This window comes from Amblyomma mixtum, chromosome 1 (genome assembly GCF_055824585.1).
Source record: "Amblyomma mixtum isolate Tamu chromosome 1, ASM5582458v1, whole genome shotgun sequence".
Lineage (NCBI taxonomy): Eukaryota > Metazoa > Arthropoda > Arachnida > Ixodida > Ixodidae > Amblyomma > Amblyomma mixtum.
In genome coordinates this window covers 207,873,371-207,890,755 of record NC_143012.1, presented here as the reverse complement: position 1 = coordinate 207,890,755, position 17,385 = coordinate 207,873,371, and the positions used below count along the sequence as shown (strand labels likewise).

At 46.9% G+C, this 17,385-nt stretch overlaps 1 protein-coding gene and 1 long non-coding RNA gene across 9 annotated transcripts in view; one reads left to right on the top strand and one right to left on the bottom strand.

Moving 5' to 3' along the window:
• Nucleotides 1-13,224, top strand: part of LOC149370674 (uncharacterized) — a 108,186-nt gene extending 94,962 nt beyond the window's left edge. Inside the window, exons 3-6 of one of the 8 annotated variants that reach the window (XR_016286104.1) lie at nucleotides 3,072-5,063; nucleotides 5,453-5,509; nucleotides 5,583-6,256; nucleotides 6,356-13,224. This is a non-coding gene — a long non-coding RNA (uncharacterized LOC149370674). Of the gene's footprint in view, nucleotides 1-3,071; nucleotides 6,257-6,355 lie in introns of all 8 variants that reach the window. The other 7 variants (XR_016286110.1, XR_016286105.1, XR_016286100.1 and 4 more) reach the window with 7 other exon arrangements.
• Nucleotides 13,225-15,477: 2,253 nt separating this feature from the next.
• On the bottom strand, nucleotides 15,478-17,174 carry LOC149370673 (uncharacterized). The gene is given in 3 exon segments (XM_089578381.1): nucleotides 15,478-15,625; nucleotides 15,627-16,124; nucleotides 17,167-17,174. Coding segments are annotated over 3 exon segments (654 nt in total).
• Between the last annotated feature and the right edge of the window lie 211 nt (nucleotides 17,175-17,385).

Genomic DNA, 17,385 nt, shown 5'->3' with positions numbered 1-17,385 from the left:
CGACAGCCCTTCTTGTGTGAACTGCGCCTGTGATGAGACAATCACCCCATATCTTGTGTGAGTGCCCTGCCTTTGTAGCCGAAAGACATAAGCTGCGATGTGCTTTGGACCGCCTGGACCCTCGCCCTTTCACAGAGGCCAAGATCCTCGGTCCGTGGCCACAACAGTCAACTGCCATCAAGGCTTACAAGGCACTCTTTCGCTTTTTGAGAGCGACTGCCTTAATTGACAGACTGTGATTATTTCCCGTTACTTCTCTCTTTCCTCTTTAATTCCCCTCATTCCCTTCCCCTGTGCAGGGTAGCCAACCGGAATCCTTTCTGGTTAACATCCCTGCCTTTCCCTCTCTCTCTCTCTCTCTCTCTCTCTAGCTTTAATGTGGCTATCGCATCTTGCAGATGCCACTGATCCACAGCTTTTCAAAAAAGTAAGGCAGTCCTCATAGGCCTTTGATGCCTTCTTCTGGCTCCGAAAACAAGTGCACTTGACACGCACTTATTCAGGTCAGCGACAAAATCTGAAAATTTCATGTCGACCATTTCGAGGAAATTGACCACTACATACTGATATTGTTTTTTTTTGTACACTTTTCGTTATAGCTCCATGAAGCCTATTTGGTGAACTATAAATATGCCAAATAATGATGTAAACAACCCTAGGAAAATCTGGCTGGAGTTGAGAAACCTTACACACTGCAGCGCTCATACCGGGATCACCCATGCTTCTTCGTCACAAGGAAACCTTAGTTGCCAATCCTGGTGGTTTTGAGCATTCTTGCTAACGTGAGAGTACATGTTGAACGTGTGATTGGGCGCATCAGAAACAAGTTCACCATCCTCAAAGGCACTCTTCGCATAGAGTATGTTGCCCATCGAGAGGGTGATGAGATGCACCGCCACTGAACAGAATTGGCAGTCTGAAGTGCCTTCACCTATATCAGAGCTTCATTAATGTCTCTTAAGGTGCTAAATAAACAAAGAACCTGGTTACACTATCTAGTTGTCTATCTACATACACACTAGTTGTGCTACAATATCACAACTGCCTTACTATTTTGTTCTACAGATAGAATTGAAAATAAAATTTGTCTAATGCAGAGTTTGTACACTTTAAGTAAAGTGAATAAGCTCAGCGGAATGAAACACTAATGCCAAGCGATCTAATTCTCTTTATTTTGCTTGCATTGTGGACAATGCCACTTCTTTTACTTCGGTGCCCCTTGTAATTCCTATGCGCTCGACATGGACTTGAAATGGAACCATTTAATCTGCTTATGGCAATGCATTCTGTGGGACTGTCTGTTTTGCTTGCATTGTGGACAATGCCACTTCTTTGACTTTGGTGCCCGTATCATGTCTACACACTAGTAATGGAACCATTTAAATTTGCATGTTGCGTTGTCGCATGCAATCATCCTTCCTGTTTCAGGTCCTTGGCAGAGACTGTAAACATCTGCTGATGGCAATGCATTCTGTGGGACTGTCTTACTTGTTGTATAATGCCACTTTGACTTTGCTGCCTGTATCGTGCCTACACACTAGTAATGGAACCATTTAAATTTCCATGTCGCATGCAATCATCCTTCCTGTTTCAGGTTCTTGGCAGAGACTGTAAACATCTGCTGATGGCAATGCATTCTGTGGGACTGTCTGTTTCGCTTGCATTGTGGACAATGCCACTTCTTTGACTTTAGTGCCCGTATCATGTCTACACACTAGTAATGGAACCATTTAAATTTCCATGTCGCATGCAATCATCCTTCCTGTTTCAGGTTCTTGGCAGAGACTGTAAACATCTGCTGATGGCAATGCATTCTGTGGGACTGTCTGTTTCGCTTGCATTGTGGACAATGCCACTTCTTTGACTTTGGTGCCCGTATCACGTCTACACACTAGTAATGGAACCATTTAAATTTGCATGTTGCGTTGTCGCATGCAATCATCGTTCCTGTTTCAGGTCCTTGGCAGAGACTGTAAACATCTGCTGATGGCAATGCATTCTGTGGGACTGTCTGTTTCGCTTGCATTGTGGACAATGCCACTTCTTTGACTTTGGTGCCCGTATCATGCCTACACACTAGTAATGGAACCATTTAAATTTGCATGTCGCGTTTTCACATGCAATCATCCTTCCTATTCCAGGTCCTTGGAGAGATAGTAAACCTCTGCTGATGGCAATGCATTTGTCTGTTGCCACGTGTAAAACTTGGTGAACAGTTCAGGAAGAATAACTTGGATGAAAAATTCTTTCGCAGTTGCAAACATTTCACTGCAGAACTCATCATCTCTCCTTAATCCTTTGTACAAGTCGCAATATTCTACCTTGCATATAGTCACATGGGCTTGAACTTGGTGAATAGTACTTGTGCTGCTTTGAAAGCTGCACAGTACCGTTGATGGTGGTCAAACAGGACCTGGCGTCAGTGAATGAATGCATACAATAGCTGGAATCTTGAGCTATTTTTTTCCGGATAGCATATTGATTTCAGTAAGGATAGACTAGGATTACCTAGAGTTGTTTGGTGCACATTTTTCATAGCTGACGCACTTACTCTACCGGCTCGGTATAGATACCGGTCTGGGGAATTGCTCCGGTTTTTTGTTTGATTCGATGAGTTTCACTGTTTTGTCAGTGATATGAAACTTGCTCAGAAATTCGTTAGCCTTGTTAACAAGCTCGTCAATTCCTTCTGCCAAAGCGTTTTTCATGTACGAATTCCGAAGGTGTGCCGGCTGTGTGGGCACTGGTTTTTTGAAGGCAGGAGAATGAATGGCTGGGGAGTACAGATAAAGTTTGCAGGCACAATACCACTTTTTTTGAAGACGCTGCACAAGCGTTCCATCTCTGCTGGGGAGGCTGGGAGGTGGCACATCCAGTCTCTCAGTCTTGTTACTTTGCTTGTAGGGGTGCTCTCAATCCTGCCTGTGTCTTCAAGCTGTCGTTTTTCTCCTTTGGCAGATGTAAAATTTCTCTTTCAATTTTTTGAACTGGACTTTTCCACATAGGTAAAGGAGCTATATGTTGTCTTTCTTGGTGCAGCTAACTGATTTTTTCATCCTTACACTCGACAGCAAACAAACAGGCACCAACATGGGAACAAGCTTCTCCCACACCGGCCATACAAGTACAATGTGCTATTGTTTTTGCAAAGAATCCACACTTTCAGTGGATGTTCTCCAAGCCATTGTGAGTGGTTCGTGAATAAAAAGCATGGCAAGCACACATACTGTACATTCTTTCATTCATAAAGCACTCTCATCGATGTCTGTCTTTCTGTTTTTGAAGATTATGGGACCTTAGGCAGGCACTACACATGAATACTGCTTGCATGATTCTTTGCACGATTGCACGGCTAATCAGGAAATGCCTCTGAAAGCTGTACACGAAATGTGACATCAAAAATGAAGGCTTCAGCTTACCTCTCCCAGTAGCAGCACCTTTTGAGTGCAGAGCGACCCCGAGCCAAGCCACGTGGTGAGTTCTGCAGGACGGCCGGCCGCCATGTTGACCTACTTTCTTATCCTCCCCGAGCTGTCAAGGTCACCGGGACCGGGTCGCGCTAAGCCCATCTGTACGGTGTCCGCAGTTCACTGTATCCGCTGCGTGTTATTGCTCGTTTCGCGCTTCGGCGCGGTTATTTAGGCGCGGTTCTTATTGGCGCTCGCTCACGCATTTGCGCGGTGCGCGGGTGCTTGTGATGGTATTTTACTAGCGCCCGCTCAGGTGAGCGAGTTCGTGAGGGCTGGCTTGGCGCGAGCCATATTTTCTCCCTGCGGCCGCTTTGCTGACAGAGTTTTAATCCAGCCGCTCGTGAAGTAGTTGTGTGCTTCAAATTTATATATACAATTACATCTCTTTCAGAGTAACGAAACTTGAAGAAAACTTCAAGTAGCTCACAATGTCTCCGTGAGAAACCTCGGGGAAAGCACTGACGTCCATCGCCGTATCTGCACCGGGTCGCAACAAGTATCGGTCCACATCGTCGCAGAGTTTTATCTTTTCTTGATATCGCGCACACAGCGACTCAATCAGTCCCACATAATATGCCTCGTTGCATGCAGGCTTACTGTGAACAGGCGGCATTTCTCACAAGAAGCGGTGACATTCGCATAAAAATGCAATGATGAACAGGAACACTGCCAACACTACGCGATCAGCGAGTGTAAGGTAGCGGCGGCGGCGGCGTGCGGTGCTTCAGCATGGATACGACTCATCAGAGCGGGCGAACGTGATGTCACGTGCAAGCCATGTATACGAGGTGTCAGTGTGATAGCGCAACGTTGGTTGTGACGTCATTGCGGTCTTGCTTACTATGATTCCGTGCGGTGCTATCACGGCGCTTGAGCCTCTATATAGCAGCGTGCTTTTCAGTAAATTTTCTTCGTTTGTCGTTCATGTCTGGTGTCAGTCATATCATCTGGCGACGAGGCCGCCTCGGCACTGAAGACTGTGCGCGGTGAACATGCCTCTTGGGAGGAAGGTGTGGTGTACCAAGTTGTGAGTGCTGTGACGTACGTTGTGAAAGTGCAGATTCACCCACGCTGACCATCTGCGGCCACGCTATGCTGATCCTGCGGCAACCTCAGAGCCACCATGTGCAACAGAACACCAAATGGTCTCCACTGAGCGGTCCTCTGCGTAATGAGAGGGCCCAATCAGCGCAAGTGTCAGAAGGAATCTGACCACCCCTCAACCTCTGCTAGCGGTTGATGAAGTGCGAACCTCTGCTACTGAAGACCTGTTACCACAGCAAAGCCCAGGGCAGCTGCCAGCATCAGAGCCGACGCCACCTACAGCGGGGGAAGAACCACCACTTCGTAGGAGCACTCGTTTGCGCAGGCAGCCGGACTTGTTTAGACACCGTGGAGGGGACGAAAATGGGATCGCGCGACGCTGCTTGAGACAACAACATGAACCAGTCTAGGTGTACACTGCAACCGAAAGTAGACTGGTAAAATATTTTATTTTCTTGACATGCACCTGCAGCACTTTTTGTTTATTTACAGGCTGTTCCACATGTTGAAAGCTCCTCGGACAGCTTTGACAGCACCAGTGACGCTCATGTAAGTGGTGACACAAGTGTGCTTGTGTTCTTGATATGTTAAAAAATATAAACTTGAGCTCACTGCCGCATTTGTCAACAGGCTGGTCTTTATGGAGCATGGACTGAAGCTAGCCTGGGTATCATACTACTGTTCCCTGCAAAATGGAATGATATCCACTGCAAGTAGATGACTTGGCTAGTTTATTCTTGCTCAGTAAAGTTAATGCAGCCACAGGAAATTCATCAACCTCAAATTTTAAACCGGACCCCACTGCCATGTTCTCCAATCGCAAGCACCCATTTCAAAGGATGCATAGCAGCCAGTTTGGCCTCTAGTTATCTATGAAGGTGTATGTGTGTCAAGCTGTGTACATGCTGTGTGGAGCTAAGATTCTTCCTCTCATACAGATTACTGTACACAGTGCAGATGCCTCGACTGGCTCACTCGCACATATTGAGCCTGATGTAAGTACGAATCCAAACTCTTATGAGCTCCAAAATTCAAACCTAACCATACTGCCACATTGATCTGTTGCAGGTGGAGATGAAAGAACAATCGACACAGTGCGAGCCACTAGACACTGATCACACCTACGCCAGCAAGCCAAGCCAAGTACCCTATTTTTTCTATGAGGGTAGCATTTTGTAACCTGACATCTGAGTATTGATTTCTACATAGGCATACCAGTGTCAGCACTCGAAATGTTGGTTTCTGCCCTCAAAGCGCATTCACAGACAAAGGAGGACGCTATCTATAGAAGAACAGCTGCACCTGGCAAGGAGATTTGGCATATCAATTGCAACTGCCTCTCTCATTTTCGCAGAAGTTCTCAAGAACCTAGCAAAAATCATGGAAGATGTCGTTATATGGTTGCCCAGTACAGGCCAATATGCCCACAAGTTTCAAGAAATGTGGATATGAACGCACCACATGCATATTTGATTGCACAGAAGTAGTCCTTCAGAGGCCAATAAAAGGCTACAAGGCGGCTAATACAATCAATTTTTTGATTGCCATTGCTCCTCATGGGCACGTCATGTTTGTGTCGAATGCATTTGGTGGGAGGGCCTCAGACAAACTTATTGTAAGAAAATCTGGGGTAGAGGAACACCTACGACCAGGCAACCAAATAATGGCCGATAGAGGCTTCAAGCTGGAACCACATCTTCAGGTCCAAGGGATCAGAATGAATGTGCCTGCTTTCACAAAAGGTATGTCCGAGAGCTTCTTGAAATGCACACACAGAACAAAATGTTTGATGCTTATCCCTTATTAATGTCTTCACATTTTGTTCATTTTTCATTTTGCAGAAAAGAAGCAATTATCACAAGAGGAGGTGACAAAGACTAGGCGCATTGCCTCAGCTCGTATACATGTGGAGAGAGCCATAAACTGCATAAAGACATACAGAATCTTTAAGCAGGTGCCTCCCATAAAATCAAAAAAGTATATTGTTCATTGTATATGCTTGTGAGACAACCATCGTCTGGCTCAACCTCCATGCATTCCTGCTTCTGCTATTTCGCACCCCTTCAGCTTGTTTTGTTCCGTCACTGCTAGCACCCGGGCCTCGGTGTTGGCCTGGCATGCGTCAAGCAGTTGCTCCCATGTGTCACCCAATATTAAACAATCGGTGCACTTCAGCTTGTCTGTAAGAGCGCACATTATTTGTGTCTCTTCCACTACCTCCTGTATGGTTGATTTTTCGCCAATTAAAGCTAGAGGCAGCAGTGCTAGCTTAGCACTCACTTTCTCGCCAAACGCTGACACCAGCTCTATGCTGCCGTGTGGTGTTACTAGCTCCTCCGGCACACTGCTTTCACGAATCACAGTGATATCGGCGCCGTTGTTGACAATAGCGTCAATTACCTTGCCGCTGCAGTCTAGTTTTACCTCCCTCAAGTTCGTACGCAGAGAGCAGGAGTCATCCAGGGCTACTCTCGCTGCTAGCCTGTCTTCATTCGCAGGCCCTACTGATCTGATTTTAGTCTCCTCGCGAAGAAGTGGGCAGTGCGCAGAGTAATGGCTGAAGTCACCGCACCGAAAGCATTCGCCCCGTCGAGCTGACTTTTGAGCTGCCTTGACTAATTTGCCCTTTCGTGGCTCTTCTGCTCGAGGCTTTACGCTTCCTTGTGCATTGAGCAGTTTGTTCAGCTTGCCTTTAGCCGCGCGCCCTTCTTTTCAGTTGGCTTAAGGCCGCTGCCCCTCCTTTGTACGCTACCCTCTCCCGCAGCCTCTTCGAAGGTCTGCAGAAGGCAAGCTAGCTCGTCAGCCTTAAACCATTTTTTGCCTTCTCAAAACAAAGCTTTACGTACTTATTGGCTTCTTCATTTAAGCCCGCCTTCAGCTGATCAGCAACTAGAAGCTCCAAAAGGTCTGCAAAAGACTTCGCACCGTGTGCGTCTACATGAAAGTTCGCGTAGCTGCGCAGACACGTCGTGAACGGTTTCCAAGTCTCACTTGCACATTTGGTAGCTGACTGGAACCGTCTTTGATATTCGGCTGCAGACAGCCTTAGCTCTTCCAGCACAATTTTCTTCAGCACCTCATAATCACGGTGCTGAGCCGGCGTGAGTCGCGTTGATAGGTACTGCACCCTCTCCGCAATAAATGGGAAAACATTCTGTCCCCAAAACTCTCTTGGCACTCCGTACGCCTCCAGCGAGCTCTCTATGGATTCGAACCAAATAGGTACTTCCGCACCAATGGGAATTTCGGAATGGCACCTGCTAACAATTTATTGTAATTCCTGAATGCCATCCAGCTGCCTTGCGGTTCTCCTCCGCTCGCATCGTCACGTGTGCGCCTTGTGGCAGGACCATGAAGTCGCGCGAGCTCAACTTTGAGTTCCAAGGCTTTGCGCTTCTCCTCCACCATTTTCAGGTTATATTCCATTTCCCTCTCAGAGAGACGTGTGTGGGACCTATCACTGTTGCCCTCGCCACCCTTTCTATCGACTTCCGCGATATTAAGTCGGTCGAGGTCTAGCTCAGGAAACTCATCCGCACTGTCCTCCCCACCTGCGCTGTTTCTGCCTTCAGCGTTTCTAGACATTTTGTTCGGGTTCAAGTGGGCAAATCTCGTCTCCATATAAAACCAATGACTCGAGTAACCCTGCGTTCACCCGAACATAAACAAGAGGACTCACTTGGATGCACCGGTGTGAACGTCAGTCGGTCGGAGGTAGCTTGCGGCCAAGTTCGCTGCTTTTCCGTCGCGATGGTGCTGGCTGCCTTCCGGTTGACTTCTCCCCTGTTGCCTGTGTGGTCTTCTGACTGTGGCTGTGGTTTGACGCTCCTCGCCGATTCCAATGATGCCTTCTCGCAGTTACCCTCAGCAGGTACACCGCCTTTGGTGTCCTACGCGTGAAGGTGCTTGCTATCGTCTTCCACTTGTCTTCCGAGTCTTTTCGTATGCAGTTCTTCGTGCTGTCGACTGCGCCGGTAAAGGGTGGTTCTTAGTCTTCTTAATGTACAGAGAGGTTGTTTCTCCGTTCTTCTTTCTTCCAACGAAGTACTGAGCCAGTAGGAAGAGACTTGCAGGAAAGACAGGAGACTCTTGTCGAGCACTGATATATATATATACCGTATTTACACGATTGTAAGTCGACCCATTTTTCAAAATTTGAAAATCCGAAGTGGGGGGGTCGACTGACAATCGAAACCAAAGCATCACACTATAAATAAAGGCGAGACAAACGAGACAAGCGTGGTTGCATTTTTTGCTGCGCGGCTCCGTCGCATCGTTCTTGCCTTGAGCAGCTATGTCAACGCGCAGAACCGGCATCCCCGCCCCGCGCGAGGCGGCCGGCTGATGGTGGCTGTCGATAAGCAACAAACCAGCACCAACCCACTCCCCACACGTGGCCGCAGATTGTGTATGCTGATAAGCGGCGGCGGCCCGATAACACCTTCGCGTTCTACTCTTAATTTTTTTTTGTTTACTTTCAACCGCGCACTCGGCGCCGAAGGGAGCGTAGGTAGTTGATGGAAGGGCTGCTGTTCCAATCGTGGCGGCACCCCCCTCCGAACCGCAGCGGCACCAGGGAGTGTCGGTAGCCGACGGAAGAGCCGACGCCGCTCGCGCGTAATTTCTCTCTGGCTCTGACGCATTCGACTACTGCCGGCCGCGTTTCACAAGTTTTTAATGTAGTGCTTCGTCATTTGTGCTCCAGGTCTGATAAGCGACCGGCGCTCGTTCGCGGCTACATTCAAGATGTCTGTCATTCTTTATGCCGAAGAAACAAACTGCGCACCGGGCTGCAAGTTCGACCTTCGCACTGAGTGATACAGGAGTGGCAGCTACAACGAGGCAAAATTTTCAGCTGTTCCTCGCGATGTCATGATGTGGCTTTTTGCGAAGTGCAGGATTTCACTGCATGACGATGTTAGAACGACGAGCTGTGGGACTGCAGCAGCGATGACGACATGACGACGGCAGCGCTAGCGAGGATGATGGCGCAAGTGTGGACGAGTAGCCCAGTGACTAAGACATTTTTGTTTTGGAATGTGCCCACGGGCACTCCCGCGTGCGGCAGCCGATAGCGGCTGGTGATCAGCGGAGGCCACAGGATAGTACTGTCGCGTTCTAGTTCTACTAATAAAGGCCAAGTTTAAATGACCAAGTTTTTTTTTTTTTCACAATTGTGATGTGGGGGGTCGACTTACATTCGAGTCGACTTACAGTCGTGTAAATACAGTATATAGGTTTTATATACACAGACGGCTATTTACAATGAGTATATACACGACAGCATGATGTCTCACCAGCCGCCCTGTGGACCCACTCCACGGCTACTGGAGAGCACGGTCTGCGTGCCTGGCTCCGGTCGAGACCAAAATCTCTGTGTCGCGATGGCGGCAGAGCATCGCGGGCCCCGCGCTCTCTCCCCACGCGAAAAGAAGAAAAAGCATGAAGTTGAATAGTTCCCAAGCCGCGAGCAGGAGGAGTCTCGTCAAATAGGCAGGTTCACAACATGTGCTTTTGCTCTCTCCCTAAAAGCCCCGGCCTCGGCACCATACACAGCTTGTCAACGTGGCGACGAACGCCCACCCGCAACAGGGACCGCGACACCCCCCTCGGGGCAGGTAAAGGTGTATCCAGACGACTGATCACGGACCAGGCCGCGGACCGGTCACATGGGGTCGACCGGGTGCGGCCCGGCTTGGCCCGGCCCGCGGGAGTATCCACACAGTGGTCCAGAAGAGCAGACGACAGAGCGGACCGGGCAGGATACACTCTCGACCTTGTGGCGTGGCGATCTCTTTGCAGCGTCCTGGTTTGAGACATTGATGAGGAAGATTTGTGTCCCCAGAAAAGGTGACACTGGCAGAAGGAATGGAACAATGGAGCACCCTGGAGCAATTTTCGGAGCTGCTGTCATGCGTCGCACAAAGAATTTCGTGACAGCAGACTGTAATGCGCGCGCCCATCTCTCTGATGACAAGGCTTCAAGTCACTTTGCGCTACCTTGCATCCAGTCGGTAACTGTCATTCTCATTATCCTTGTGCATTTTGCAGAATGAACATTACGATTCTGTACTCTCGTATGCTCCGGATTTACACACAAACTGCTTATAAAAAATTGCATGCCGTATATTTTGAAGGGAAAAAAAATGAACCTGCAACCGTTTATGTGCTCACATTAGCTGCAGTGGCACCAAAATGTGAAAGCCAGCCTGTCACTTTCGCGCGCTTGTAGTAGTAGCTCACGCACAAGCTGCGTGCAGATGCAGTCGTAACGCAAATGCGAACCTGTTCCCTTCTTCCCTTCATGTGCTTGCATCAGGGGCAAGGACAGCAAATTAATGCTCTATAGTCCTGCATATTTTAATATGTGGTTTTTCATTTTCCAGGAGGGAGTCACTACTCGCTCAGTCGGCAATTCCGGCTGGGCCATTCTACTGTGAATGATATAATACCAGAGACATGCACAGCACTGTATGAGCAGCTCAAAGGGGACTATCTCAAGAGTCCAAAAACAGATCAAGATTGGAGAAGTGTCATGAAGGGGTTTAAAGAGCAGTGGCAGTTCCCCAGTTGTTTGGGTGCCATGGACGGTAAGCATGTCGTGATCCAAAAGCCTCCGAGATCTGGATCCATTTACTACAACTTAAAAAGTCGTTCAGCATCGTCCTGTTTGCTGTGGTAGATGCAGCCTACAGGTTTATCTACCTCGATGTGGGAGCACCACGGTCAGATGGGGATGCCAGAGTATGGCAAACGACACCACTGCAAAGGGCCGTGAGGGACAACAAGGCCAATTTGCGCAAAGTGGTAAAGGTGGCATCTTCACCAGACATTTGTTTGCCACCTGTGTTCTTAGGAGACGATGCCTTTCCAATAGAGATGAACCTCATGAAGCCATATGGAGGCACTGCGCTCTCATCTGACCAGAGGATCTTCAATTACAGGTAACCTCTCAGAATTTGCGAGTGTCTGTGTTGTCCTATATCCACGGTGTTTGCTATATAACAGCTCACAAGCCCTTGGACCAACTGGCGGTACAGGCAGGACAATTTTATTTTTCTTTCTTTTTTAACAGCCCACTCTAAAATATAACTGCTCACGAATCTCCTTCTCAGTGCAATGTTTCTGAGTATACTGCAACTTTTATTAAGCATTCACATCATCTGAAAGACCACAAGTCACATTCTCACCAAAGCAAGCCTTTATACTTCCAACAAAAATTATGAAACAGAGCAGTATACATTGTTCAATCAGTACACGTGACAAGTGAACATACTACTGTGTGACCATCTACATGCTTTCGGGCCAGTGGTGGAATAGTGAAAGTATTTCTTGTGCTAACCTAGCTGCAGTGTGCATCTTTTGTGGTCTTTTCTCACCTTAAATGCATACTAAAAAAAATTCACGCATTTTTTTTTCTTTATTAAGTTAGTGACTTCTGTGAAAAGTGTGGCCATGGTCAGATATTTATGAAGCACATTTTTGCATTCTATCTGCTTGCATGTCTGGTACAGGAGATGGGAGTGTTCTTTGCCTTTTGCGAGCACGCACCAGCAGAAAGTGCCACTTAATCTGCAAGTTAGGAAGTGAGAGGAGGCTGAGTGCCAAAGCGTACTCCAAATTATTGCAGTTTTGATCACATTACTCCAAGTTCGAAACTTCCAATCCCTTCATTTTGTATTACCATGCCATTCATCTTCGCAGGCTGTCCAGAGCTCGGAGGGTTGCCGAGAATGCCTTTGGAATCCTAGCAAACCGTTTCCGGTGTCTTCACACAGTGATTCAAGCATGCCCAGACAGAGTTGTGCCTGTCGTCTTTGCTGCATGTGCTGTGCACAATTTTCTCAGCAATGACACACAAGTTTCTCTAGAGCAAACTGTAGAGGACACTGGTGGCCACAGATTTTTCAGCTTGCAATAGGCATCCCGTGAGCGCCCCAATGCATTTGGTGCTGCTGTGCGTGAGGAGATGTGTGCCTATTTCAAGGACAGCGGTGCTGTGCCATGGCAGCAAGATTCCGCCTATCTGAACAGCCACATAACAGGCAGAGTGGTATGAAACATTTGCACAGATGTCGTTTCCTTTTATTGAGACATTTCTAAGTACCTTTCAAGTACCTCAATAATTTCTTTTTGGCGTCTGACCTTCTGTGCCGGGCTTATTTTGCGCATCAGGCTGGCAGCATAATTTGCAAAATGGAATGTTGCGTCATCGGGCACATCTGGCGTCTGCACAGCCTGAGCTAACACCTCCGAGGCAGTTTGCCAGCCAACAGTTGTTCGCCTTTGCCGACGTCGTTTTGCCGGTGGCGGACGAGACAGCCCGCCACTGTACTCTGGTTCAAGCTCCATGTCACCTGTGCTGCTGTGCTCGCCGAGCACATGGGCTTCAGCAGCCTCCGGAGTAGTTGACCTAGAGTCTCCAGGCTGTAATATAAGCAAGCAGTATTAGTTACGTGCTTGATAGAAAAGCAAAATATTTAACAGCTAGTTGACTATAAAAACAAAGTGTGCTGCTAGGTGTTTTGGTTTTGTTATGCATTAGTTTTGATTAGTTATGCATTATTGCGTGTATATTGAGTACTCGTGCTGTACTTTTTTATGTATGCGTTTGTGTTGCACCCTCTCCCTATTCCATACCCTCGCAAATAAATGGATAAATTAAGCTTGCTGTGTCTTCGTCTCCCACATATGCATCGGTGGCGTACCGGTGCGCTGGACGCAGTCCAAAAATGTCATGCAGCAGAAGAATTTCCATTTAGGACTGTAGCAGTCTTGCTGCGATTGTCCGCTTTTACGGTCTTCTGTCTTCTTTTTTCCTTCTAGAATGTCCTTCTAGAATAATATTTGCAAACAAACCTCAAGCTACCAGGCCACTGCTCTTGCGTTTTGAAGAGATGTGCTAAAATCTCGATATGCAGGACACACTTCCTGACATTGCCCGAAGGCGAGGCCCACTACCTCCATGGTATAATTTTCCTGTAATCTGCGATTTCAGACTTACACAGTTCCGTAAAAAAAAAACGCCACAACAACATATCATACAAGAATTTCTTGCACTAAAAGAAAAATGCAGTAGCTTTTCAGAATTTTATACAGATGGTTCAAAAACAGATGTTTATGTAGGAAGCGCGGTAGTACGAGAGAATTCGGAAGAAACAGTAAGACTTCCACAGTGTACATGTTTTCACTGCCGAATGTTACGCCGTATGTGTTGCCATAGAAAAAATAGTAAATGAGAACCTCACACACAGTATTATTTACAGACGCCTTAAGTGTACTTACAGCTCTCCACTCTCAAAATGTTATCACTCCCCTACTCGGTGACATCATACACAACATAGTAGCATCCACAGCTAAAGGACAGAACATAAAACTATGTTGAGTCCCGAGTCATGTGGGAATAAAAGGCAACGAGAGAGCAGATTTGTGCGCTGCCCAAGCTCGTGACAAGCAAATTAAAAATGCAAATGTGCCGTATCGAGACTGCATAAACTTAGTAAATCTTAAAGCGATGGAAAAATAGCAATCTGCTTGGAACACTGAAATAAACAATAAACTACACTTGGTAAAGCCAGTTTTAGGAGAATGGAAGTCGTGTTCACCAGGAACGTTTTAAAGAAGTCATTATCTGCCGTCTCCGTATAGGTCACGCACCTTACACACAACTTTCTGTTGACGAAAGAAGACAAACCATTTTGTACATGTGGAGGTGAACTAACAGTTAACCACATTTTATATTCATGTTCGAAACTCGAAAAACTAAGTAAAAAGTGCTTTTCTCTGTTTTATAAGCAAACCATTCCTTTCCACCCAGCTTTACTCATAGGCGATAATGCAATTATGGACATATCTTGTGTTTTTAAGTTTTTAACTGAAGCAGGTTTTCTCAACAAAATATAAATCATGACCCATAGCTTCGCATGATGTCCCTCAGCCACTTCCTCATTCGTGAGGAAAAGGCTGAGGGTTTTATTTGACTGGTTGGGATCCTTGACATCCTTGCCCAGCCAATGATGGCCGCTGAGGCTACCTGACCTTTTTAAAGTTTTTACCATTAGCCATTCCTCAATCTCGTTTTTCCCCGTTATTATTAGGTAGTTAAACTTCTTGCCCTTTACACCACTGAGAGCTTCCACATTTTTATTAAATCAAACAGAAAACAGGTCCTACACCTTGTGCTTGGCGCATGATGGCCTTAGTTGCCTATGTGCCATTAAACACAACACACAGAAGGAGGCTGAGGTCTTTATCTGGGTTGTTGGGAGCCTCGAAACAATTGCTGAGCCAAGGATGTCCGCGGAGGCTACCCAACCTTTAAAAGTTTCTGCTATCAGATATTTTTAAAATTCTTGTCTTTCATCAGCTAGGTAGTAAAAATAACTTTTAGGCCCTTTACACCGCCGTTTTTATCCACCTTGTTTTCAAACTCTGCTCAATCCAATTTTTCCATACCTTGTTCTTGGCGCATGATAGCCTTAGCCGCTTATGAGCCATTGAACCCAACACAACTCGGGCAAAGATTTCATACAACTACTGCCATGCTGCAACACGAGTGAAAATTGAGAATGCATTTGGCATGTTAAAACAACAATTTCAGCAGCTTCGGTTTGTGGAGTTTCATACTGTGGACAAGATTACCCAACTCATTCTCAGCTGCTGTGTCCTTCATAACATTTGTCTGCATGCCAGCGACTGTGATGTTGGTGACCTGCTGAGTGATGACTATACAGACGAAGATTGCAGGCATAAGCTAGGAGACTCGGCAACACACCAGCCGACACAACCAACTGCTCGTGATAGTGCCCTTCGGAGGCTTGGAGAACTGAAAAGGGAAGCTTTGGTACAGCTCTTTTGAAGCAGCAATGATGTTGAGGACAAATGATTGCTTTTCTCGAACTTTTATTGCTCTTTTAAGAATACATGTTGTGATTTAACTTTGTCTAAAGTGCTGCTTAATAATTTATTTGGAGTTCAAAATCTCCCTCATCAGTGCCATTTGCTCTGCATGAGCTTTGAGTAGTGCCTGGTGCCTTTCGACTTTTCTCTGCTCTCTTGCTTCACGCCGACCTTCTTTTTCATTGTTAACCTTTCTCATTTCTTAAAAAAAATGCCATCTCTTGCATCCTAGATGTGCTTGTGCGCATCTTTCTGTCTGGGTGGCACCTTTTATTTTCTGTCCCTTGACATGAACCAGAATCTGCTGCATGGTCATCAGACGATATATTAATGCTTTCCTCGCTGCAGCCATCAGAGCTGTCTACACTTGAAGGCACTGCACTAGCAGTATTTGGTGTGGTCTTTTTATACGAAACTTTTATTGCACCTCGCAAAATCTCTGGCTTGATGCTATCATCGATTACCCTGATTGCTGCAAATTCCTCTTCATATGACAGTGCGCAGCGAGAATGGCCAGAGGTTGCATTATTCTTGTTCTCGTTGCGCTTTCGTTTCGCCAGCGTCCTGAATCTGGTTTCACACTGAACTCCAGTGCGAGCGATTCCAAGCACTCTTTTAATGTCTTGGGCCATCTGTTGGTACATAATCTTCTTGCTGCGGAATCTCCGTTGAGGGCCAACTTGTGGTGTGTATCGCGCATAATGGTCGGACCTGTCACAGGATATCAAGAGAAAAATTTAGCACATTCATACCACTTGAAGCTTGGAGCTTGCTTGCTCTGCTATAAGTGCAAAATCCAGTGCTAGTGCTTGATAAATGTTAGACGTGCAAGGCTTTGCAAGAAGGTAAGTGATTTCAAAGCAAAGAGGTGAGATTTGCACCTGGGAGTATATATACATGCCATTATACATTATACTGCCCATCTTCAGGCACTGTTTGCAGATGTACTTCGTTTTTGCTTCCTTTTCTCTCTGTTCAGGAACAAAAATTGGAAAAAACATTTAATTAACGCTATGTCATGCCACTTGTAGAATTCACTCAGTCACTTACATGTTAAACTACCTCAATATGTGCTTTCGAAAGTGGCCTGGGACGCACACAGAACACCAAGCGACACAATGGCTGAGCGCGGGAAAAAGCCTGCGACAGCAGCACGTGAGTCGAAAGCCATAACACACTGCCCACGTTCTTCGTATTTCAAACTTACCGTCATAAAGGGAGAAGAGCAGATGCTGCGCAGCAGTTGTCGGGGTGTCCTTACTGGGAAGCTGTCGGGACGGTACAGACACTTTCTTTCAGCTACTTTTGCCTGCACCTAGCAGACAGACAACAAACACTATCCTGACAGCCGCTTCAGCCTTTCGGAATGTCGTGGGCATGGTTGCGGGTATCGGCTGCTGGGCGGCGCTGTGGTCTGATATTGGCGGAAGTAGCCCTCTGCTGCTATTTCCGTCCCTCTCGCTGCTCGGAAGAGCGCTTGCGCGTTCTGCTGGTGCGTCTTACACCCGCCTCTGATTAGGAGCTGCTCCCGCTCCAGTCGCTCTGAACGAGAGAACCGGAGCGATCAGCCGAAGGTACTATTAGACTATGGACGCATTGCATATGGGTCTCCAAGGCCATCGTACCATAAAAGGCTGGATCCAGTACAAATCTTGGTTTGCGCCTCTCAACTGGGGCATACAGAACATCCCCGTAAATAGTCTACACGTAGAAGCAAATGAGCTGCCCTCACCAGCAGGAGAACAATGCTTACCTGCGCATAGTACTAAAAATAAGGTCGCTTACCCTATAGTTACTAAATGCCCATCTAGAACACTCTTTACCAACAAACCTCCAGCTGTCAGACCACCTCCTCCGCTTCAAAAAAAAAAAAGGCAAGAAATAAACATGAAGCACCGATCTGTTGCCACCGTGGTACACATTTCCTGATATATGCAATTTCGCACTGACACAGACGGTTCTAAAACAGCAC